Genomic DNA, 27,325 nt, shown 5'->3' on the forward strand with positions numbered 1-27,325 from the left:
ATAACCTAGTTTTAGCATTTGTATGGATAGCAAACAGCTAGAAATAAAAAATGAAAATAAATGGTTTAAATCTCATCCAAAAACTAAATATTTACTGTTTTCTAATATAAAACATGTTTACTTTTTCATTGTACTTCTTATTTTTTACTTTAATACAAGTCTGAATCATTAATCAGAACAGATACACTTTCAGAGATTGTGTAAGAAAAGAAAAATATCTTGCTACAACCTACTGCATCTAAACAAAGTCTAAAGCACACTATACAATTATAGCTTTTCTTGTTCATAGGTTGTCTAAGCAATGATTGTGTTAAATGTCTTAAATATTACAACTTATATGTGATTATCTAAAGTTGTTCTATAACTCAAGATAGTTCAATAAACTTTGGAACAAAATCATCCTTTCATCGGGATTAAATCCAGGTATCAGAAGTTCTGCAACACAAGTTCTGCAAACGAAATATATAATCCTAGAATAACGATACTACCTATGATATTTTACACATTTAATGAAGAAGAAAGAAAAGCAAAACAAGAGGCACAATAAATGCCCAAAAAAGACTTTAATCTGATCTTCCAAATAAATAAAACAAAGACAAGCTACCAAAATCAGGGAAGGCTGCCAAAGAAGTGAATACATAATTATAAATCTCTTATAAAGTAAAACAGCAATAAAGAGGTATGAAAGAAATTTCTAAGTGGGTTACCTAAACCATAATGAGTAGCTAAATTATAAAGGATTGTAATCATGTACAGAATAAAAACAGATAAGTAAGGCTGAAAAAGAAGGGCAGCTTCTGTAAAAAGCAAGAGAGGCCATTAAACTCATTAAGCCCATTGGATTTTATAATGCTACATTTAAATACTGTATATAGAAGGCTTGCCTTCTGAGTATTACACTGTTACATAAAATGTTACATTGTAATCACCTCCACTGGTGGGAGGCACAGTTTTTCAAACAAGAATAAACTTAAAACTTTTATTTATTTTTTCCAATAACAAATTTTGCAAATGAATATCAAAGCCCGTACTGAGAATGTTCACAAGATATACAAACTAAAAAATATGCAAATTTGTAAATTAAGTAAAGGTTTAAAAAAACAAATCCAAAAACAATTATGTTTACACCAAAAAAGACCTCCAAATCTATAAACATTCATATATTCACAAGTTCAATTATGCTCCTTGATTTCATTTCTGTACCACTGCAAACAAACATGTGAAGTTTGCATATTCTCTATGTTTAAATATTACTCTGTTTTCCTCCACATTCCAAAATCCTTCATGTTAGGTCAACTGGAGAGAGTAAACCTGGTTTCATAACAGAGAGTCAGAGTGTGTTTGGCAGTGTGCCCAGTGATGCAATGGGACACCCCTTCGTATGTTACTTGTGACGAGTGACCAATACTACTGGCTCTGGCAGCCCATAATTCCCAACTATTAAAAACTGGTTAAAGGATAGATGGAGGTTTGACTTTGAAGAGGCTCTTTTACAAATTGCAGACTTCAACAATAACATATTCTCTCACTAAGTTTTCCTCTACTGCTGTAGGTATCCAGACTAAACCACACAGGACTCTGCATTTAAATATAATTTTACTTGAAGGCTACACACAAGAATTACACTATTATCTGTCCCAGTTTGAACCTGTGACATCTGGAAGAAGCTCCTTTACAGCATAAGTTAATAGGAGAACTTTTATGCTCATGTGGGCAGGGACTGTTTCTAACCACTGCTAGAAGAACACTTCCTGGTGATATCAAGCTTTGCTCATGTGGCATTTAATGTATGATGTTGTAGTTATTGTCTGTGCAGTATTCATTCTGTGCTATTAGTATTACAGTGATGTCACTTCTCTGTGGGAGAAATGCACGTATAAATATTATTGAACTAAATTCTTGAGCCTGAAATGTTTAGGATTTACATAACTAGTTCAGAGGCAAATTTCATTTGTTTTGTATAGACAATACAAGATTATAAAGGAGACCTAAAAAAAAAAAAAACAGAAATATTAAAATGATGCAATCCTTTGGCTGCTTGTCTGGCTGCTAAACACAGTCATTTATCTCTCAGAATTCACTAAAAGATGACCTGCAAGTTTTCATTTGTGAACAGAATGGTAACAACATGAAGGTAATTTTTTTTATTTGCATAGACCAAAATAATAAAGATAATGACTGAACACCTTTTAATTTAATTCACATTGGATAATAGCGTATTCACACTTCTAGATGACAATCAGGTCAGTTTTTATATCGAGCAGTAGTCAATTCTCAACTGAATTTGTCCACATTATTATTAAAAATTCATAATACATAGCATCACTGACATATTACTTAAAACAGTAATAATTATAATTCAAAGACTGAAACTAATTATTTTCTTTTTTTGGATTAATTTAAACAATAAACCAAAACACTCTGTATTGGTACAGTGTAATCATATAGTACAGATTCAAATGTTAATTAAAATGAACAGGTGCATAAAGACACTAAGCAACCCATAAATGTCACTGACACTACCTGGATGTATCAATCAGGATGAATGAAGTTGCGCCTGTACCATACAAGCATTCTAAAGTAACAAAAAAAAAATCTATTTTAGTGGATGACGTTCTACCAAGTGATGCCTGGACAATTTCTGTTCTTGGTTGCAGTTACAGATTTTTGGCAGAAGTGCTCTGGGGAAAAAAAGATGATGTCCCATTATTAACCATAGGTAAGAATGACTGAAACGAGTTACGGTGAAGATGTATATTGCTTAAACTAAATAAAAATTAAAAACGCAGAATTGCTGCATCTGCTCTGGTAGGTACCTTTTCTCCCAAAAGGAAGTCTCGCAGTGCTTATTTAAACCGAATAGTATTCCAAACCTCATCTGAACTGACATAATAGCACATATAAGCAGTAAAATGTATACATGCATTTGCACCACCATATTTTTGAATGAATGTTCAGTATGGCTAGGAACGCTGTCAATCAAGAAAGGTCCACATCCGAGTGTAAAATAAATATTTGGATTTACATGGGATGGAACTGCCACCACACAAGTTAGGTTTTTAAAATATCTTATGTACTATCTTATATACTTATGTTATGATTCATTTTTATTAGCAGTTAAACAACTTTGAGCTTTTATTTTTTTGATATTTGATATTTATAGACTATTTGCAGTGAACTGTTTGCTTAAATGTAAATTTTCTGTTTATTTAAATTGAAAAAATACCTTATCTTTCAAGACATTGTAAATTTAATACTAAATGAAACACTAAAGGTAATAGCAGATGAGGCTATACTAACAACCTTAGACAACTGATTAACACTAGAATTACCAGAGCCTACGAAAAAACTCGTAATTCCGTCCCACCTTAAATCGCTTCTTAAATCCCTTAACACCTCTCCACCAGCGCCCTTTGTTTTCTAAATGTGCTGATAAAGAGAAGCTTGGAGCAGCCGGCTATTCCATCCCCCCACCAATTTAGAACCTGCACGAACTTCTCCCAGCTCATGACTTGATTGAGTATCTGGGAGTGAAGTGGAGTTTTAAAGTGGAAATAATAGATCGTTGTTTGGAACACACGCATTTCATGTCTGTTCCGTTTCTACAGTAATCTGTGTCAACACATTGTTAAAACAGAAACGTTTTTTATATTCTAGTAGTAGATGACAAAATGTAGGCATAAACTATATAATGTATGAAGCCTGAAGTCCAAATAGCAAAGAAACATTTTCACAAGAATAACACAATTGCGCTTTTATTCAAAAATATAACTGCAGAAACAAAAAGCCGCCTTAACATGCGACATTGACAGCAGTTTATTGTAACTGCCTCTGTGGTTCAATAGAATCACTTCCCACTTGGGAATCAAGAGGTCACGAGTTCGATCCTGCGCCCCTCCGTTTTGAGAAGTAAACTGCTCTTAGTCTTACTGTTTTAGAATAAAAGCATACATTTGATTTCAGTCTGTAACAGACGGTGCAATTTATGATCCTTGTAAAGGTTAGCTTTTTTTTTTATTCACTTTTCATTCTCTCAGTCGCTTTCAGAATCAATCCATACAACCCCATCTGACACGGCTGTTTTCACTAAAGACGCGCTATAGCTCTGCAGTGTACCACGATGCATACTAACGCCCTCCCCCCACCCACCCCGGGTTCTGACAGACAAACGCTGGCGAAGCTGCCTTCTTCATATTTCACCGTCACTTGCTTTTCTTTTTATTCAATTTTATTGAGTGTTCCTGCCATTCCCCGCATGTTGCTGTATGCTGTTTCTTTTGTACTCCGGGACATGCAGAGGAAAGAATGGTAAAGAGCAGTAACTTCGGCGCTATATGCAATCATCAGACACTCCCCATCTGCCCGTGTCGTTCAAACACAGGAACATATAAATGTCGTAAATGTAGGAAGGACGGTCCTTGGGTGTGTGGGAACTGTTAATATTTGAATGTGATTATTTTATATAGCACGGAATGAAAATCAGCACTTCTTAGCATTGCACCATGCAAGCTGTCGTATCAATCGCCTACTGTAACTTGCTTTCTTTTTTCTTCGGTTATACAGGTAGTTTTGAATAAAAGTGCACTTGTTTTGTTTGCGAAATGAAGTGTCTGCGTGCACTTTTCGTGGCATTACACGTGTATTTTCTGAGCATGCTCAAACACAGGAGCATAAGTTGGTGTAAAAGTATAACAAAACAACGGGCAGATGGGGAGTGTCTGATGATTGCATATAGCGCCGAACTTACTGCTCTTTGCCATTCTCTCCTCTGCATGCCCTGGAGTACAAAAGAAACAGAATACAGACGCGCTATAGCTCTGCGTTGTACCACGATGCATACTAACGCACCAAAAAAGGGTTCTGACACACAGACGCTGAAGCTGCCTTCTTCGATCTCACCGTCACTTGATTTTCTTTTATTCAGTTTTATTGAGTGTTCCTGCCAGTCCCCGCATGTTGCTGTATGCTGGATATTTTCACATGTATTGTCTCTTTCTTTCAGGTGTGTAATAGAAACCACAGCATAGAGAGAAGTGTGTACATTGCTTCTTACAGGAAAAGGCGATGGAAAAAGTGCACTTGAATAAAAGTGCACTTTTGTTATACTTTTACACCAATATATGTTCCTGTGTTTGAACGACACAGGCAGACGGGGAGTGTCTGATGATTGCATATAGCGCCGAAGTTACTGCTCTTTACCATTCTTTCCTCTGCATGTCCTGGAGTACAAAAGAAACAGCATACAGCAACATGCGGGGACTGGGGCGTTAGTATGCATCGTGGTACACTGCAGAGCTATAGTGCGTCTTTAGTGAAAACAGCCGTGTCAGATGGGGTTGTATGGATTGATTCTGAACGCGACTGAGAGAATGAAAAGTGAAAAAAAAAAAAAAAAAAAGCTAACCTTTACAAGGATCATAAATTGCACCGTCTGTTACAGACTGAAATCAAATGTATGCTTTTATTCTAAAACAGTAAGACTAAGAGCAGTTTACTTCTCAAAACAGAGGGGCGCAGGATCAAACTCGTGACCTCTTGATTCCCAAGCAGGGGCTAATTCTATTGAACCACGGAGGTAATTACAATAAACTGCTGTCAATGTCGCATGTTAAGGCGGCTTTTTGTTTCTGCAGTTATATTTTTGAACAAAAGCGCAATTGTGTTATTCTTGTGAAAATGTTTCTTTGCTATTTGGACTTCAGGCTTCATACACTATACAGGTATAGTTTATGCCTACATTTTGTCATCTACTAATAGAATATAAAAAACTTTTCTGTTTTAACAATGTGTTGACACAGATTACTGTAGAAACGGAACAGACATGAAATGCGTGTGTTCCAAATAACGATCTATTATTTCCACTCTAAAACTCCACTTCACTCCCAGATACTCAATCAAGCTGAAGTTCGTGCACGTTCTAAATTGGTGGGGGGATGGAATAGCCGGCTGCTCCAAGCTTTTCTTTATCAGCACATTTAGAAGACAAAGGACGCTGGCGGAGAGGTGTGAAGGGATTTAAGAAGCAGTTTAAGGTGGGACGGAATTACAAGTTTTTTCGTAGGCTCTGGTAATTCTAGTGTTAAACCATTTCCACTCTGTAGCTAACAATTGGGTTTTTACCATAAAAATTATGGTGTAACTTAGTGACTGCAGACTTCAAAAAGGTGCAGAGTCTTCTTTAGAAGCCTTCCATAAAATGAGTTAAGCAGAGTGTGTGCTTAAGGGTGAGCAAAAGTGAAGAGTGACACTGCAAGCATGAGCAGTACTTACAATATTTGCAAGATCTGCTCCACTGATTAAATCCACTGGATTGGGTATGAGGCCATCAGCAAGACTCAGACAAAGTCAGAGGAAGTGAGTCCAGATGGTATTGCCTCTCGCCCCAAGTTTGTGGTGTAAGAGAGAGGCCAACAAAGCAATTGTGAAGGCAATGGACAAGATGAAGAAAAGATGTTTGGAGGCATGTAAGAGCACAGTGCTTTTGGACGCCGGCCATTGAAACAGAAGGTTCTAGTAAACCTCATCTGAGGGAGCAAGGGAGAGAGAATGTGTTTCTCAGTGTCTTAGGCTAGCAGTGATAATAAAATGTTAGTCAAGTAGTGTCATAAAAAAAATCATGAACATGAAATTATGAACATTTCATTTTGTCATATAGTACAGTCACTAACAGATGGAATTAAAATATATTTCAACAAACATCAGATACTCAACACTCAAAACAGAAACACAAATGAATAATCAATTGGCACATAGCCTACTGCATGGATACCACATAACAGTCAACACTCAATGCAATTTGTAAACTACAATCCGATGGGATAGAATATAATGTGGTCCCAAATGTTTAATTTCCATGTTCTGTTCAATTGGCAAAGTGCTAAATCATATTGTGCTTAAATAATCAATGTGATTCATAATAATGCTGATGACCACTATTCCAATGCGGCAAGATGTATAAGTTCATGCAGCCTTGAAGCCATGTCACAGAAAATTCAAACAATGGTCACTTAATAGGGCTCTATCCTTCAACTCCCAAACAGTAAATGAGAAGTTTAGGGATGCACATGGAGAAATGTGCAGAGGTATGTTGCAGTACTGTGGGGTCGAAAGGCTTGCCCAAGGAACTTGGAAAGAGGCTAGTGGACACAGGAAGAAATGAAATTTCTCAAACTCCAAAAGAAATATTTTTATAGAAAAATGGAAAAAAATACTATGAAACTAAGTTGATCTTGCTAATAAGCATTTTAATGATAAATTAAACTACTGAAATGATTTTACAATTTACTTAATTTTTCCAGAACATCATCTTCCACTGGGAAATGTGTACTAGGGTAAGGAAGCAGTGCCCAGCTTGTTTCTAATATAGAGAAGCCACTGGTAGCTAAACAGAAGCTGTTCCAATATAAATAATTCCTCCATGAATGCAAATGGTTGAGGTTGATCATCTAGTGATGCAAGCAGTATGTGGATTATAGAAAGTGGATGCAAAAAGACTTTTCTGGAGATCTGGGCAATGACAGGTAACTAACTGCGGCTACATTTTTGTGCGAGTCATAAAAAACAACTGAGCGGCAACTAGAATGCAAGATATACTGCTCTAAATTATTGAAACAAAATAATTAAACAATTACAGGCATTACAGCCTCTAAAAGCATATAATAAAATATTTTAGGTTAAATGCCACCGTACACATACTTTTTCAATTTTTAAGAGTATTATATTTATTCAGTCAACAGAGTTTCGGCCTTAATAACACCTTAAAAAGGTGTGTGTGTTTAAGTATCTCCTACTAAAAGATATACATGGTTTGAAATTACATCCTCACTAGACTTGCTGTATAAGGAACAGAATTCCATGCTTCAGTAAATCAGAACTTGAGAATATAGATTTCACAGTGTTATTTTTTCTGGCTGCATTTACATAATTTATGTCAACCTTGACTTTATAACTGCAAACCTGACTACATCTGCACTTTTCCCTAATTGAATGTCTCCTCAGCCAAGATAAACAACATTATTGCAATGTGATAAATATTCAAAGCTTTCCATGTATCCTGAATTTTGATGCATTTCAAATAAATGGGAAATATTTTATAATTTTTTTGCCAATAAATTATTAGATTTCAATAGCAGCATGAAATAATAAATGTTTTCTGGTGATGATTTGTTTCATAATGTTGAAGACACAACATATATTCTTAACACTGAAAACAAAGCTTTGTGATATATAATGTGACTGCAGAAAACTTCAACACCTTTCTTTTAATAGAAAGACAAGATGAAAGAGAAAGCATGAAGCAGAAATAATATTGCCTACGGCATGCTTCAAAAATCAAAAGGGCAACAGATTTTTTTTTTGGGACAATGACAAGACTTATAAACAAGTTTTTATAACCTTAAATCAGAGATCATTGAATCTATTACTTAACAGTGAAGCAAGAGTCAGTATGATAGGTTAAATTAGAACAGTCATATCATATTATGCAGCATTACAATGCAATTTGTGATTCACATATTGAAAACATTAAGTATTTAAAGAGATTGCCATGTGATAGAATGCATATTTCTTTTTCTGTTTTTTATGAATGGTAGTAAAGAAAAGCACTTTAAACAGCACATTGTAATAATATTTGTTATAATCTCTTATCTTTATATTACCATTCTTCATATTTAATTGGAAATTTAGCTAGTACAATTTTTTAAGAAGATGAGACAATAATGTTGGCTTGCTTGCTGAAGTAGAGTTAAAGCACAAATGCAAGTATTAAGGTTCATTCTAAAGCAAAAAGTTTTACTTTGTATTTGCATTTAAAAATAAACACACATACAGAATCTTTATCATGTATATGAAAAAAACACATATACTATTGTGATTGGGGTCGCAGGAAATTTGCCAGCTCTAACAGCAGTGGTGCAAGGACAGCTTCGTAGCTGCTTTGGTAAACAGTTCATGTAACTTTTTTTTTAACGAAATACAGTGGTACCTTGAGATACGAATGCCCCAATGTATGAGCTTTTTGAGATACAAGCCGTCACTATGTCGACTTTTTATCTTGAGTTACGAGCCAAAATTCGAAATACGAGCCATCTATTTAATGACACTTGCCTAACACTTGATTTTATTGAAAAGAACCTCATCATGCAGCCGCGCTATTTAATGACACTTGCCTAACGCTCGACTTTATTGAAAAGAAACTCATCATGCAGCGGCGCTATTTCATGACACTTGCCTAACGCTCGACTTTACTTGAAAAGAAACTGTTCATGCAGCGGTGCTATTTCATGACACTTGCCTAATTCATTTCAGAAACATTCTAAAGGGGAGGACTAAACAAAGCTCCATGGACAGTTTCTATTGAAACACCCTGCGAATGAAAGTTACCAAAGTCCGGCAATTTCACAACAGACTGTCACTTTCTTTTGGTCTAACAAGAAAGAGACAGCTTGTTGCCAAGACTTGACAAAAAGTGTAGGCGTGGCATTAAGTATGTTTTGCAACATTATAATCTTCGATGGCCATTTTTGGTCGACATTTGTTAAACTAAAATTTACATGTTCTTAAAACATAATCTGTTGAACATGATGTTGAATAAACGTTTGTCTGGGGTCACAAAAACTATTCATTATTCTGAAAATGTTGTTACTTTGGTATTTGCCATAATGGAATTTGACCTAAATATAGTATATATGAGATCATAAGTGAAGGAACTTTCCTTGGTTCTGTTTACACAAAATTACTTGTTAATGTGGAACTTAAATTATGCCAAGATGATTGGGTACACTACAAGACTTCAAAATCAATATAAAATATGTTTTAATGAACATTATACAGATTTTAAATAACTGCAACTCAGTTCTAATTATTACATATTTGATTTTTTCCTTGCTGTCTAATCCAAAGATGGATCGTATAAAATGCAATTATAAAGCTAAACTATATAAACTTGTCTTGCAGTAAACCAAACAAATTTTAGTATGAATGGATTTGACTGTATGTCACTGCATTTTATATATACAGGTAGTTCCCAAGTTATGGACATCCGACATACATCTTTACGAACAGGGCCGCAGCTGCTACTTCCGCTGTCTTGGGGATGCTACGCAGGCTCCTCAGTAACTGCCGCTCTGTCATCTTCGACCTGGGGACAATGCAAACGGTGGCTGGAGGAGGTGATTTCGCTGCTTGTGCAGTGTAGTGTCCCTTGGGCAGCGGGAGCCGTACCCCATTCATTCTCAGTGGGTGGCTGGATGCGCGGCAAGTGGTGACCCGGGGTCCTTAGTCGCCGAGACCACTGCTACCACTTGTGTGCAGGACAAAAGCTTGATGGGGCGGTTCGCTGCCTCCACCACACCGCCACAGCTACTGCTCCTGACTGCCCAGTTTGTTCTCGGTGGGAAACTGGTGAAGCTGCAAGTGGTGATCCAGTTGTGGCTGAACGGAGGCCATTGAGGGTGAATGGGGAGGTGGGGGGCAATTCACTACCTGCATTTGGCCGCACCCTGTTCGTTCTCGTTGGGCACATGCTGCAGGCAGCATACTGTATGCAAGTGGGGGTGCCTGTGTGGTGGGCGAATGGTGAATCACCCCTCGTCACCCCCATTCATTCTCAATAGCAAGCCTGCTTGTACTGTTACGTACATAACAGGAAGTTGTCTCTCATTCAGCACACCAGACGTGCTGATGAGGGGTGCCTTCCTTCTGTGATAGTGTGAACAGTGTTGTGTAAAAGAGCTCATCTTAACCTTTTGTCTTCACCCTTCAGCAATGTCTCTGAAACACAAATCTGATGCAATTGCTGGTGATACATAAAGAAGAGAAAAACCATCACCATGGAAAATAAAGTAGAAATAATAAAAAGGTCAGAGAGAGGTGAAACTCTAGCATTCAACAATAGCATTTATTTAAATAAAGTACCTGTTCTGATTTACATACAAATTCAACTTAAGAACAAACCTACAGTCCCTATCTCATATGTAACCCAGGGACTGCCTGTATAAAAATTGATCCTTTGACAAATTTAGTTACAAGAAAGTTACCCTATTTATTTCTGTTCCTCTTTGTATCTGTGTCAATATCCTTTAAAATAATTTCCTGCATAATATATCACTGTTCTTACTATATATTTTTACAGTTTGGTGGGGGTTGTAACTCAAAGGTTGTGCACAATTTTACATGCACACATATAATCTGGGTTAAGGTGAATAACTCAGTTAAGGCAGAAACCTGATTTCTTAATAATTCATATTTACATGTGCAAGTAATCTTCTGGCCTTTTCCTTTAGCAAAATTCTCAAATGTCATGCAACTAGCACAAAAACAAAAGAGTTAAATGTCATTATCGGCCACCATGAATTCTGAAATAAACATGACAATTCTCTTGTGTTTAATTAGATATGATTAAATAAATTGACACTGTATTTACAGGTTTCTGTTACCAGATTTCTTGCAGCAAAATAAATGTGCAAAATAAATACATGTGCAGGCTGACAGAGTGCAATGGACAGGCGTAGACAAAAGAAATCCTTAACAGTAACCCAGTTATGGGTTGACATGGCTACATAATTTTATTATTTGTGGAGGAATCTATATCTGTTAACCAGGTTTCTCAGAGACCAATAATCAGATTTCTCTAATCAGAATAAGGGTTTACATGGCATTTTACAAATCACATTTCTGTGAATAACAGGCTATTGAAGAGCATGTAAAGAGCATTCTTCCTCATCATCTGTCACCAATTTCACACTCTGAAAAGCCTTACTTCCACTTTGTTTCAACTTTGTGATAACTTAATTTCCTTATGAAACAACAAAAAATAAATGAGAAACTGTTACCAAATAGTTAAAATTTAATGACAGACAACACCAAGATGTAGAAACAATTATTTCTTTAAGCAAAAAGGACAGAAAAAAATACTTTACCATAACAGATGTTTTGGTTGGGAAACAAAATACGTGATAACCAAGAATACTTACCCACTATCAGTAAAAAGAAATTCCAAATGTGTCATGTACACCTCCCAAAGAGGAACACAGTATCGCTGAGCTAGTGATATAGAAATCTTGTACACACTTTCATCCAAGGTCCTAGAAAACATAAAAAAGCATAACCAACATATCTGAATTTCATGCCTGTTTAATGGGAAAAATATTTTAAATCTAGTTTGGAAGAGCGAGTTAACACTAGAATCCCTGAAGACTGTGAGATGTTTTGTTTTCCTGGATCACCTTAATTTTCTTCGGAGCTCCATATTACTGCATCAATTGCCCTCCAGAAGTGCTTTTCTTTAGCCAATGTGTCAATTAGCATCATGCAGCCTGCACTCAACCACCCTCCATCAGATGGCTGAAGTCATCACAGAGCAAAATTCTCACAGCTCGTCTGTGTTGATATTTTTATCTGGCAATTAGTTGTAGGGAATTGTATAGGCAAATGATACACTTTATCATTATTTGAAATACATACATTTCACATGTGTTCTGTATCTACAACAATCTGTGTAAATTTTTTTCATATGTTATAGTAATAACATAATGTTGACATATAGCGAAGAATGTGTGAAGACTGAAGTCCAAATATCAAATAAACACTTTCACAAAAGGTATAATTTAACAAGTATGCTTTTATTCAAACTGAAGAAAAAGAAACTGTTCAATTTACATGTTGCTGTCAATGTGTAAAAACTGAAGGCCAAATATCAGTCGTACAAAATAAACAGAGCTGAACGCATGTTTGTTTGTGTGTTTCATTTTCAACCATATTAACCAGATATGCAGGTGGCACAGTAAATAAACTGCTGCTTTGTAGTCGGAGGGTAAAGGATTAGAATCCCGGGTCCTTTCTACATTTATCTCTTTGAATAGTGAGCTATTATTATACAGTATAATAATAAAAACACACATTTAATCTTAGTCTCTGTAAATTTATGGGACTTGTGTCAGTGCTAAAAAGACAAATTATTAATCAGTGCTGTTATAATTAACTTAGCACGATATAAAATTTATACATAACAAATGTGCCAAGAACGAAAGTAAGAATGGACTCGAAACATGTGTTTCATGTGCATTTTGCTTCTTCTTCTTTTTTTTTTATTAAAAAAAAGTATGGTATTGATATCATGGACCAGAAGGCACATGCTTATTCACTATGAGCAGGAACATGCAGGTGGGTGGTTGCTGTGCTCTACAACATGCTCAACCTGGTGACATTCCCCCCAACCCCCGATTTACAGGGAATTCTCAGAGGTAGTGGGATAAAAGCTGACACATAAACGTGGATGAATCAGTTCTGTCGGGGGTTTTAGGGAGGTGTTGTCGGTGTGTGAATGTGAGTGAGAGAATAAAACTAAAAAAAAAAAAAAAGACGCTGACTTTGACAAGTACTATACATTTACAGCGGCTGTTACAGATGTAAATAAAATGTATGTTTTTATTGTATAATATTAACAATAAGAGCAGCTCTCTACTGAAAATGGTAAACTTGAGAAGCTGTCAGCATCCATCCCAGAAGCTCTTGATTGGAAGGCAGCAGTTCTTAGCATTATACCACGTAAGCTGTTGTATCAACCGCCTACCATAACCTGCTTTCTTTTTTCTTCAGTTAAATTCTTCAATAAAAGTGCACTTGTTTTGATATACTTCTACCTTTTGTGGAAGTGTTTATTTCATATTTGTATTTCAGGCTTCACACATTATACATTTCATGTCTACATTTTGTCAATTATTACTAAAACATGAAAAATGTTTCTGTGTTAACAACGTTTTTACAGAGATTGTTGATAACACTGAACACACATGAAATGTATGTATTCCAAATGACGATGTACTGTTTTACCCTATAAAGCTCCAGTACTTCACTCGAAGATAAACACTGAGCACTGACAAACTTCTTTGTGAATTGAACTGCGGCAGTGGGCGGGGGGATTGGATAGCAGGCTGCTTGCTGTTATCGACAAATTTACAGGACAAAAGACGCTGGCGGAGAGGTTCGAACGGATTTAAGGTGGGCCAGATTTACAAGTTTTCTCGTAGGCTCTGGTAATTCTAGTGTTAAATAAATTTACAGACTGCTACAGACTCAGATAAAAGTATTTGTTTATTATATCAAATATAACTGGTTGAAAATGAACCATGCAAAAACACAAATGCATGTGAATGTCTTTATTTTGTACCAGCTTATATTCTTGATGTCTTCTATTCTGAAACAAGGTACCTCCAAGAACAAAACTGAATAAAAAGAAATTGTTCAAATGATGTTTCTGTGAGCTGTTAGGTAGAATTCTGGCTGGGGAAGATAAATACAGAGGGTAACTATATCAGGCAGGGCATGCAGTTGGCAGAGTTGGGGATGGGTGCGTGCAGGCTGAGTGCCACTAATTGACACATCTGCAAAACAAAGATGTTTGTAATATGGACATTGGAGGTTCCTCGTGTATTTCAGGAAAATTAAGGTGGGCAGAGACAACGAAAATTTTCACAGGCTTCAGGGATTCTAGTGCTAATGATCACAGTTCATGGCATTTGACGCATAATTTTTTTGTGCCGTTCCTGTGTGAATTTACAGCAATCTCTTATAAACTCAGATATGCTTATGACTGCAAATGTATACAGAAAGATAGAATATAAATTTTACATAATAAAATGAAACATTAAGAAAAGAGTAAAAGTAATGGTGAAATATATACAACACAGGTTAACCGATACATCGTAAATAAAACACATAACAAAAGATTTAGAACAAAAATGCTTTACAAAAGTGTATAGAAGTTGCATGGAGAGCAAATCATGCTGCCTAAGTATTTAGACCCCTGGGCTTTGGCAGTTGCAAATTTTCAAATGTAAAAAAAGTGTGAGATGAGGACAGAGGAATGGAGAAAGGAGACTACTTTTTATAATACAAAAGTGATGCTGCTTCTTTTCCTGATCTTATATGCAGCATTGTAAAATTTTGGTGAAATAGTAAGCACATGTACTATCACAGGCACAAAATTACTGTAGCAAAGGACAAATATAAAAAGGACCTGCATTAAACTGTGTAGGAGTGTGTGCTAATTAGGTTGATCAGAAATATAATTAATAATATTAACTACTAGGGGGCTTCGACCCCTGCTCACTTCGCTCGCAAACCCTCCGTTTGGTCCAGGAGAAATAGGATTTATTTATTGTGTTTTCATGGTAATTGTTACATATGCATTATGTTCACTTTTTATTTAAAAACTTTCGTACAAAGTTCTTTAAACACTTTTGTTCTTTTGAGTTCTAACATACTGAATCTTTTAAACTTGGTCTGTGAGACATGTGCTTAATGAGTTTGTACCATAATTCACGATAGGTTTCTCTTTTTGTAATCTCAGCACTGACAAATTGATCTACATCATCAGCAGTTAATAATTTATTTTGCAAAGTAACCAATAATTGCATGTGAGGCAAATCCCATTTTTGAAATTCGATGGTGTAAATGTATGCTCTGATTTGCCTGAACACCGTTTCGAGTTCAATAAAAATAAGACTTTCTGATAAAATAATCCACTTACAAAAGTGGGAACATCCAGAGCTGATGTAGTCGGTGTCACTGTTCTCAAGAATCTGCGGATTTCTGGCCATTGTGGATTGCACATCATTGTAATAAATAAATCTGGCCAAACGATTGAACGGGATATTGCCATTGCATCATGATATACAGTAACTGTTGCAATGCTCTTGGACTACCTTGATATGATGAAGGTAATATTACTGCTTTACCAATTTTAAACGTGATCAATGAGCCCTTGAATATGTTCCATTCTAAGTTTAGCTTGATTCGATTTAATAAAGAAGAGACGATTAGCTTTGACTTTTAGATACGCATTAATAATGTAATATTGCGACAGGCATTGAGATGATAGACGTGGGTTACATACATGGGAACGTATTGCTAATTTGGATCCGAAATATTGTGTGGGAATTATACGTTTTTCTGAATGTATTTGTTTCATATTGTACAACCATTCTGTTTTTGCTTTCTGGGAAAAGCAAAGGAAAGAGTAAAGGATCTGAATATGGCGATGTATTTGACAGAAATGTTGAATCGTACTTTGCCTTTGGATATACACAAATATCTACTCTGTCTTTGATACTGCATCTCCTTCTTTTGAAATTACTATCGCTGACAATTCATCACATGTTGGTTTATTATAAATACAACTGTGATCTTTCAGATTCAAATAGAAATCCAAGACAATTTCTTTGTCCGTGTTCTCTAGATAAACAGATCAGATCATTAACTCTTTTGATTAGATGTTGCACCGCTTCTCCGTTATCATAAATATAAACCTGACCAAATTGTGTTTTTTTTTGGAATTAAACTTGTCGTAACTTTAATTGTTGCGGGACCACAGATTCTCATAGTGTACGGTCCATTATTGTGTAAATCAACGTTTTGTGCATTGAATGACGCGAAAAGATTATTGTAGACATGTATATTTTGCCTGTAGTGTTTGTGGATTTCACTTTTAACAAACAACAAATCTTTTAATTCTCGTGGAAACACCTCTTCATTGGGAAGTAGCAGTACTTTTCACTGATGGCAACACAAATTCGCCGATCTACAAGTCTCCAACTTAAACTTTAAAGCCTTACAATAATATACTTCTGACATATCACCTATGCCAATATATTCGATCAGTGTTTGCTGTTCCGTTATTTCACTGAGTAATTCCTTTTTTGTGCATTCTTTTCTCTCTAACAATTCTGGGTCTCTTTTCGACACATTGCTCTTTCTTCTTTGCCGTGTGATGTTTAACTTATTAATTTTCTATGAGCTTCTCTTTCTTCTTCACATAGTCAGGTTATTATTGTTCTTTTTTGCATTTTGTTGAGCATTCTTTTCTCTTCAGTTTGGGTCTTTTTTCAACGTACTGCTCTTTCTTCTTCGCTTAGTCGTGGTTGTGTCATCTTCAACTTATCAATTGTTTTAGAGCTGCTCTTACTTCTTCGCTTTTTAGATGACTGTGATCTTGTTAGAAAATGGTTGCAAGTAGGGCGGGGCGACAACTGAGAGGTTATATGACCATGATCTTGTTTGACAAATCACTATCTCACGGGAACATGCCTTCTCTTTCTGCTTCCAATGGATGTCAGTATGACGTGCCTTGACTGTGTTGCAGAAAGTGAAAGTGTCTCTGCCTCTCTGAAGTGTCTCTCTGTCTCTCTTCAAGATCACGTCTTGTCGCAGGATTTTCTTTTATAATAGAGAGATATTTATTTAATGGTGCATTATTAAGATGGAGTTAGAGAAGTTCAAAAAACTCAACTATATTTGAGTTTATTATTTCAATCAACTTATTTTCCATTGTCTTTAACAAAGTAATAATATTGTGTCATATACATTATTTTCCACACCAAGAATGAACGACAGTAAAGTAGCAAAAACTGTAGTAGTACATACTCTGCCAAACCTAGTATGGTTTCTTTTTTATACTGGATGTCCTCAGAAAATCTCTGTACGTCCACTCCTCTGCCAAGACCCTGTAGAATCTGTGCTTGAGTAAAGTCTGTCAGTTTCTCATTGTATAAATGAAGCTGTAGAATTATTTTTTTAAGTTCCTCAGGCCAATTGGCTTCAGCATATTCAGTTACATGTTTTGTAACCAGGTTTATAAGTTCCTTCGGATCAGCCTACAATGAAACAAAATAAACACTAAATCATGTATGATGTGTTTAATTTAAAACAAAATTTAGCACAGATCAGGTTAATGCTCCATGTCCACTTTGAAAAAAAAATTCAAAAAACAAACATTGACATTGATTAGCCTAATGCAAAGCTGAGATTCTGAAATCTCATACATGCAAAAACCTGGGCACCTTTGGCCTTTGAAATTTGACCATGGTCTCAATTAATGGCTTTATGCCATGACACACGAGGCCCCTGGTTTTTGATGATTGTGGGATGGTGTGACCAAAATTGGGCTTTAAGTTCCTCTCATGGCTGGCACAGACTAGGCTGTACTACTCACAGTAAGTACGGCCAACCAGTGACACCGCTGGTATAACATGAATTGGTATTCAGGTCCATTACATGGCTGCCAGAGATATAGAAGTGTGCAGGAAGTCAAACCACATACACCCCAGCTTACTACATCACACAAACCTGACACGATAAGTACAACCTACTGAACACACAGCTGCTCTAACAGAAACATGGTCCCTCAATTGCATTTGAGGCCCACATTGGTTGCTATATAAGGCTTCAACATAACATACACACACCTACATAGCACTAAGGCTGCACCAGCAGTGTACAGTACACCCCCAAACTTCCCGGGGGTTATGTTCCTAGAGCACCCGCGTATTGTGAAAAAATGCGAATTTTGGATGTGGTTAAAAAAATGCCTATTTTTAAAGTTTAAACCCTAAATATTCACCCAAAACACTTTAACTTAGTTTCAGACTCAGTTTAATACATTATCTAAAAATAAAGAGTGTAAAGGTAAACCTGTATACTGTACTGGTATGTCTCCCGCAGTGCTAGAATGTAAAATACTGATGTTACCGCCATATGTACTGTAATTCATGCAAGCGCATTTTCATTGCCAAAAGCCTTAGACGGTGCAACTCGTTTCGGCCGCATCTTGGGGCTTTAACCGTTAAACAGCCACATACTTGGGGGTTAATGCATCCCTGGACGCCAAATACTTTTTTGCTGCACTTTAAGTAAACTTCACAATTAACAAAGAAAAAGTGAAATTTTAAAGTAAAAACATTTTTCTTCATGCAAAGAGCATTTTACACACTGCTAATGAACTGTAAAAACTATTTTAAAAACTACTGGAACAATATATACAAAGTGCAACTGATGCCATGGATGTAAATCACTGAGCCAACTGTGCTTAAACTGGCTGCAAGTAAGCGCACAGAGATAAAGCGCTAACGCTGGCAGGCTAGTCTGAGTGCAGCTTGGGTCACAGAATTGCACACAAGCACTTTAAACAAACAGGTCTCTTTCAGAAGTAAAAGGTGCTCAGCATGCAGTTAGTCATCGATTAAACAATAGACAAACATTATAGGGGAGCACAACTTCTGTCTGGGGGAGAAGAGGAAAACAAAACAATCAGCCAAAAAGGACCAGTATGGTTCAGGCTTTTAAGTAAGCATAGCGGGAGAAGCCACAATTGAGAAGATGGTGATTTATTTATTTTTATGGTGGAGATTTTATCCTTGACCCGAAGCGCGCACTCACAAACAGGGACAAAAACAAAGCAAACCAGTAATCTAACAGAAAATAAAGAATGCAATGAAAACAAATGAAATAAGATAACGATACCACCCCTGTTCCCCTTACGGCAATTACACATTAGATACAACAAAGCAAAACAAAACATACACAGTAAATCATGAAAAAGCTCATGAAAAACGGCAACAGATGAAATGTAATGATGAAAATAGATAGTCCAGAGATCCGCACGTTGAATGGGAATGTACAGATAGTCCTACCAGTAGTTCCTGAAATGGTGAAGACGGGTGGAAAGGTTCAGGACCGCTCCTTTCTTTGCAGGATGGTCATGAATCCACTTACAGTCCTCATGTACACAGGTAGACAATCCAGATGCACGAAACAATCCAGAACAAAATGAATCAGTACAGGTAACCCAATAGAAGGCAGACAGACAGGAACTTGAAACACAAATTACAAAAATTTTTTTTTTTTTTTTTGCTTTTGGTCACCAGCCCCCTTTTTAAAAGCCGCACTGACATCCTTTGACCTCAACAGCCCCAGCACCCTAAGCAGAAGACCAATCAGAGCCACTGCACGGACTTGCTAGGAGTTGCAGTTTCAAATTTTATTGGCTACTTTCACCATCCCTAGTCGTTTTTTCTCTACAGCTGCTTCCTGTTCTCTCTACATTACAGTATTGCCACAAAAAAAGCAATAAAAATTGCGATGAATATTTGCGGTTTCCGCTAACAATTATTAGTTACGTTCTAAGGAAAAATCAGCAAATGACTGAGGCCGCAAACTCTGAACCGCGACTTTGTGGGGGTATACTGTACATCATCCTGCATACCTGACAAGTCAAGCACGGCCAAGTGATAATGCTGCAGGTTGATGAAACCATCTTCGCCAACTACAGACCCTTATAAAGATCTCGCCTTATAAAGATCTGTGTTACACAATCCGGCTGCCATCACTCATGTGACACTGTGATAGAAGATAAACCCCTATTTTATCTATAGCTCATTAGGGCTGCTGCTTTTTAGAATATGCTAGAAATAGACCAACAGAAAACTGTACTTGTCAGTGAGTAAAAGTAATTACAGACTTTTACTTTTTGGTTTGTAGACATTTATTCAAATCCATTGTATAACTCAGTAGCAATTTTATGCTTTGATGTACCATTTTTTTTAAACTCTGAATAAATCAGCTTTAAATCATATTTATAAAATTACCAGCTACTGCTATAGGTGATGTCCTATAATATAGAGTTCTGTTGCAATATCTTCCCCACCATATACTCCACCATCTCTGGGGCTCTTCATACTGTGGAAGTTTTCGTCAATTCACACATCGAAGCATTTACAAGTAGAAGACAGTTCAAAAAAGACTACAAACTACTACTACAGACAAACATCATACACCTTCCACAACTTTAGCTCCCTTTTTACTTTTACACCCTCACATTTTTTATACAAGACCAATGCTGTTAAATCACATAGCACTTCAGGAATTTGGTTTAATATTTCGTCACTTTCTTCAAATAGCTCATCTTTAAGTTTTCAATACATTTTTTCTTTATTTCAGTACCACACTTTCATTTTGGACTTGCATACTTCACCACTTCTGACTACATTTTCCATTCCCCTTTATTTAAAAAATGGAAAAACACATACACAGTATCACCACCTCCTTATCATGGGCATAACAGCCTCTACCGATAATCTCCTAAAACATAGTCTCCTATGTGTTCAAAATTCTTATTTTTTTAAGCTTACCATTATATTGCTTGACTCCATCCCTTTCAGATCCATATTATTTGAAGATTAGACAGCCATGTGTTCCACTAGTACTGTATATATTCATAATTGATAAGCATATATTCATTCAACTAGCAAAATACCCGCACTTTGCAGCGGCGAAGTACTGCCTTAAAATTTTTATTAAGAAGAAAATTAAACCTTTTTAAACTGTGGGAAAATATACCAATAATTATTTGTTGAGGATCTCTTTGTATACCACATTGTCAGTTCAGCCCTCCAGTTGTAATATGACCAAGCTGTGCTTATTCTTGAGCATGCAACGTACAGTTGGCCATGTGAAAAGTAATCTTGTCTCAAATCTCACAGCTTGGATTGCTGCTGTCATAATCGGTTTGAGTTTCATGGTTTGTTTCAATTACGACAGTATTTGCAGGACTTGTGTTGAAGTGACATTCGGCAACTGTCAAGCGTTGTAAGCATACAACCGGTTTCATCGATAACTTCACATCCAGCTTTTGAGAGTTTAAACATTCATAAACATCAAAGTGTCCACTACTGAAATCATCACCTGTGAGTCTAAGATGTTTAAGAGGCACTGGCAGTTGTTGAAAGGTGTAAAATATTTGGCCATTTCGGTACACTTGAAAGTGACAACCAAACAATTCAGCGGCAGCCATCAACTCACATGCAGAACCATAGGTGAAGGGCTTTCACTCTTATAGTGCTCCTGTGTAGTATAATTATCTCCTGTACCATCATCAGTCCACACCTTGAACCTGTCCCAGTCATTCAATACATAAGACACAATGTTCCTCCGGATATCAAGAGTGAGCCTGATATGGCCGTGCAATATGTAACACAGAGAATGGAAAAGGTAGGTGCCATCTCCGGGCTTGGAAACCACTCGGTAAGTGACAGTTCTTTGATCAATGGTGATCACCTCAATAGACTTGTTAATGGGGGTACGGTTGGAATGATAAAGGAAATGGGTACCTGAATAATGTAAAGTAAGTCTAAAACACCTAAATAATAACTATAATCGTAACAAACGAACAATAAAACAGCGGAGAAGCCGTGGATTAAATAAAAAGGCTGTAGTTATCAGCAGGGAGACATGAATCCCATGGCGAAGCAAGGAAGGGAATGTAGAGACCGGAGTGACGGACGGCCTTATATAGGCAGGCAGCCAACAACGTGGGAGGCGTTGGGATGGGGGACCCAATGCCGCCTCATACGGTGACAGCCTATAGACATATATATGCACGTAAGTAGGATTCAATTAGCGTTGGGAACCCGCGTACCAAATTTCTTGAAAATGGGCCCATAAGTAACAAAGACTGCATCATACCACTGAAATAAGTACGTACATCGGTTTCGGTTAGCGCAGGGAAGCCGCCTACTAAATTTCGTGAAGATGGGGTCAGCCTTCTACCTACAACGGAAGTTGGAGAATTAGTGACGTTGGAAAGTTCAATATGGCGGCCGACAGTGGCGTCATACCATCGAAAGTAGTATGTACATCGGTTTTGGTTAGCGCAGGGAAGCCGCCTACCAAATTTCGTGAAGATGGGGCCGTAAATAAGAAAGTTCAACATGGCGGATGTGGAGAATTTCAAAATGAAACCTGCTTAAACTTTGTAAGTAAGTTGTAAGGAATAAGCCTGCCAAATTTCAGCCTTCTACCTACACGGGAAGTTGGAGAATTAGTGATGAGTGAGTGAGTGAGTGAGGGCTTTGCCTTTTATTAGTATAGATTACATACTCTATCTTCATCCCTGCAAAATATCACAGCTGATATTTGGTTGCCAATCAAATTTTAACATGGAGGTGAGCCTGTTCTTCACTTTTATAGGCGTCCATAATTTACATTTCCACCCTTTTCCCAAAAGCAAATGTCCATGATAGAAAAAGTAGGTCAGTAACTATGCTTCTGAGAAGAGAGTTTTACAGGTATTCTGCCCAAGTATAAATTGTGAATACTTGACATAAAAGGAGACAAGTTGCTTTCAATGTGGGCGTATCGACAACACAGTTTTGTCCTACAATCTTTAGTTATGTCTCAGTGAATTATTAATGTCACGTTATTTTAAAATGTCTGTATAGGTTTGGCCTCATGTCAAAATTGGCAAAGCCATGCCAATATGTGTGTATTTTGAATTACTTTATTGTAAATAACTTCTGAATAAGTAACCCAATGCTATTAATTTAAGACAAATACAGTTACTTTCAACATCATCTGTGGCTGACAGTGAAAATTATATTTCATTACAGTTGATGACAAACATTGCTATATCAATGGCTCTAATTTCATGTAATAGGTATACAGTTGGAAATTATGCCATGTTTTCATATAAACTGTAATACGTTAATATAAACATGTATTTATTCACTTAAAAAAGCCTCAATCTGTGTAAAAAATTATTTCAGAATAATAAGGAAAACAGGAGAGATGTAAACACATAGTTATTGTTTTCTGTGATGTGGTGCAATAACCAGTTCTTCATAACTGCACTTTTCATTATTGAATGTGATGTTTTTTCATAAGCATTGTGACAGATAGGGAGCGCTATCGCTCCCTTGAACCCTTGTCCAAGTCGTCAGACACCAGATAAAAGTCCAAATGCTAAGTTTATTAATACAGCACAGTGCACAAAGCACCCTCCTATCCACAATGCTCATTAAATTAATCACAAATACAATAAATCAATCCTCCACACTCCCAGACGCATTGCCACCCTTCCACCAAGCTCAGCTCTCCGTCTGGGAGCTCCCACAATCCTTCTATAGTCCCTGACCCGGAAGTGTTCCAATCCTTCAGTCCATGATTCCTTATCACTTCCGGGTCAGATAAAAAGTCCTTCTTCGCACCGGAAGTACGTCACTTCTGCTGTCGCTTTGTCTATGACGCACTTCCGGGTTATAGGGCACATATGACTCTCTGGTCCTCCCTGCAACATCCTCTGTTGGCCCCTGGGGTATCCAGCAGGTTTGTAGGGGAAAACTCCATAGTCCATGATTCCCTGCTGGTATCTGGGGCACCTCCATGCTGTAGGGAGAGCTCCATCTGGCGGCCTGGGGGTATTGGCCGTGATGACAAGCCAGCCATAGACCACAGCATTTAATACTGATACTATGTTTTGTTGTATTTCTTCTTGCCATTGTAGTGTTGTGTATGCCGATGGGACATCAAACGTCAGAGGTGGTGACCTCTAATTTCCAATAATCCCTGCTGAAATTCTCATTAAAATAATGTGACCATGTTTAAATCAAATCTATACTAATAAAAGGCAAAGCCCTCACTCACTCACTCACTGACTCACTGACTCATCACTAATTCTCCAACTTCCCGTGTAGGTAGAAGGCTGAAATTTGGCAGGCTTATTCCTTACAGCTTACTTACAAAAGTTGGGCAGGTTTCATTTCGAAAATCTACGCATAAGGGTCATAACTGGAAGCTATTTTTCCCCATATAATGTAATGGAGTTTTGAGTTGGAGATGGCCGCGGGGGGAGTTTCGTGTGACTTCATCACGCCTCCTACGTAAGTACGTAGAGCACAAGGAAGAACTCCAAACAGCGATCAGCACAAAACGCCATTTCACAATTGAGAAGGCAGAAAAACATTATGAAGCAAATTATGCATACAAGCATATTCATAAGTACAGCTACTGCGGAAACAAAGCACGGCGTGAACCGTAAGTTTATATTAAATTAAGTTCATAGACAGGCTGCCACTAGCGTTTGTAATTTAGTGCCTGCCCATATAAGGCCGTCCATCAGCGGCAATCCAATACAAACACTGCCGGTAAATATTCACGTGTGAAGGACTGTGCTTATGCAGAGGAAGATGAGATGGTCAGGGTGGTGTTTGGCACAAACTCATTGAAACTGCGAGAGAAAGTTTTAAGTGCGGGTCTTAGCTGACATTACGAGATGGCACCAGTACAGCTGGGAACCTTCGATGCAAGAACACCAAGCGGCTCACGTGAACTGGCAGTGCACAGACAAAAGCAACAGTTCCAAAGAGTGCTGAACAAAAACCGAATTACACAATTGAGAAGGCAGCAAAAAAATATGAAGCGTCTTATACATAGAATCATATTCATAAGTGCAGCTACTGCGGAAACAAAGCACACGGTGGAAAAAGTGAATGTCCTGCTAAAGGAAGACAGTGTAAAAAAAACCGTGCATGCAGTTTGTCACATCACAGATAAAAGGAAGACGAGCTGTTTATTGATGCAGTAAGGAACTAATCGATGAATGAAACCTCTTATCTTTACAGCGATTGACAAACACGGAATGTAACTTGAACACATCCTACAAATACGAGCCTGATTGAAAGAAATAATGATAATCAAATCCTTGATGACAGCAACATTCAATAACACTCACAAAACAATTACTGTATATTGACAATCATGTTACGTTATTTTTAAAATGTTCCCTTTTCTTTTTCATAACTTCTACTTCTCCACTGCGATACGCGGTATATATATAAATGTATATATATACCCCGATCTACAATACATACTTTAGCATAGACAAGCCACACGCTGTGGCTAATTGTAGAGTCTTAAGCCTCTAACGCCGACATTGAGGTTGATTCGAGAGGGTGTACTGACTATGTACGCGCTACCCGATTCATTTTACCTTAGCATCTCCTTGGTTTGGGACGTATGAAAAATATTAGGTTAACGCAGAATCATGTTACGTTATTTTTAAAATTTTCCCTTTCTTAGCACAAGCACAGCTGAGAAGCTTGATGCATGTACTCCATAGCAGCGTTAAAAATAACGCATTTAATCACACTTTCAATTCCAAGCAAACGGGAACTTTTGTCAATGCATGATTTCCTGGTACATCCATTACACTGATGCACACATCACAGCTACAAAAATGTTAGAGTCGGAATAAAGCGTTCCTACGACTGATCATTTCGACTTCCCGAAGCCTTGATAAAAGCATGGTTTTGTGCACACTGAAAAGCAAGCAAAATTAGATGCATTACAGAAAGCGGACTTTGTGGCTCTTACTGGGGATCATTGGACTTCCGTGACCGTTAGTAATTCTAAATACATCTAATTACAAAATGTTCAATGATCACACTGTTTTAGCCTAATGTACAAAATAATTTTGGCTAATGTTACTCAGAGTTTAAAGAGTAAGCTGGTCAAATTACCTTTTATGTTTCTGACTTAGTTTTTAAGAAGAAAAACTGCACTTTATGGTGAAATTTTGGTTATTATTATTTAAAGACAATACTATTCTGAAAATGTACTTAAAGTACTTAAACTACCACTTTATTTTTAAGTCTGCCCAATTTTAACCAGGGATGATATTTTTGTTTCTGTTTTGAATTCAAATGCAGTTTAAAGGCTTTTTTTCAGAAATTAAAACAGCTTCAGTTTACAATATTCATGTCCATGTCTATTATTTGATTCTGTCGCCCACTAAAACCGTTTTAAATAATGTATATATATGTATGTGTGTATATGTGTATATATATATAACTGTATATATATATGTGTATAGAAGTGTATATATATATATATATATTATATATATATATTTATATATATGTTTATATGTATATATATGTTTATATATGTGTCTGTGTGTGTGTGTATATATATATATATATATATATATATATATATATATGCCAGCAACACTCATATCAATGACAAAACAATTACATTAACAATCATCTTACGTTATTTTTAAAATGTTTGCTTTTCTTTTTCATAACTTCTTTAACACACTACTTCACCGCTGCGAAGCGCGGGTATTCTGCTAGTCTATATATATAATTCACTAAGGCAAGACAACCATGGAAAGCACGCGGAAGGCGTGGATTCACTAAGCCGCCGACAAGTGAGACACCTATGACGCACGCAGGAAGGAGCCACGCCCACCAACTCCAAGACCATTGGATATGACGACAACTCACAGAGCCACGCCCACCAACTCGGACGCGACGACACAGAAAAACCGGCGTCATTTATATTCGTCTGTCGTAGAGGTCACATGCAGCTCCGACCCGTTGACTGTTAATAGAGGCATGTTTCTCGCGGAGGTGAATCGCCATATGCGGCGTGTAAAACTGTTTGCGAGGGGTATCCCATGCGATCCTTGAAACGTTCCTTTACAACTGAGGTTAAAACACAATGAAGTGAGCAGTCTTTAAAAAACGAGTTTTGGTTACGACCTTGCGACGCGCGTGCACTATAGCAAACTGTTTTACACGCTACATACAGCAATTCACATCCGCTACAAACATGCGTCTTCTTAGATACTCCTGCACTTTGTACACACCCCCCTCCCACTGTGGTCGGGTGTCTTGGTGGATTATATATAGAAAGGCAGCCAAAACCACAC

General features: G+C 37.1%; 1 protein-coding gene across 1 annotated transcript in view; it reads right to left on the minus strand.

The window, feature by feature from the left end:
- The window catches only part of nbas (NBAS subunit of NRZ tethering complex), a 418,366-nt gene that overhangs the window by 161,185 nt on the left and 229,856 nt on the right, over window positions 1–27,325 (minus strand). The window contains exons 41-42 of the mRNA XM_039748931.1: window positions 17,422–17,651; window positions 11,973–12,083 (exon numbers count right to left, since the gene is read on the minus strand). Coding sequence (XP_039604865.1) covers window positions 11,973–12,083; window positions 17,422–17,651 — 341 coding nt within the window. The remainder of the gene's footprint in view (window positions 1–11,972; window positions 12,084–17,421; window positions 17,652–27,325) is intronic.

Source organism: Polypterus senegalus, chromosome 3 (assembly GCF_016835505.1).
Source record: "Polypterus senegalus isolate Bchr_013 chromosome 3, ASM1683550v1, whole genome shotgun sequence".
Classification (NCBI taxonomy): domain Eukaryota; kingdom Metazoa; phylum Chordata; class Cladistia; order Polypteriformes; family Polypteridae; genus Polypterus; species Polypterus senegalus.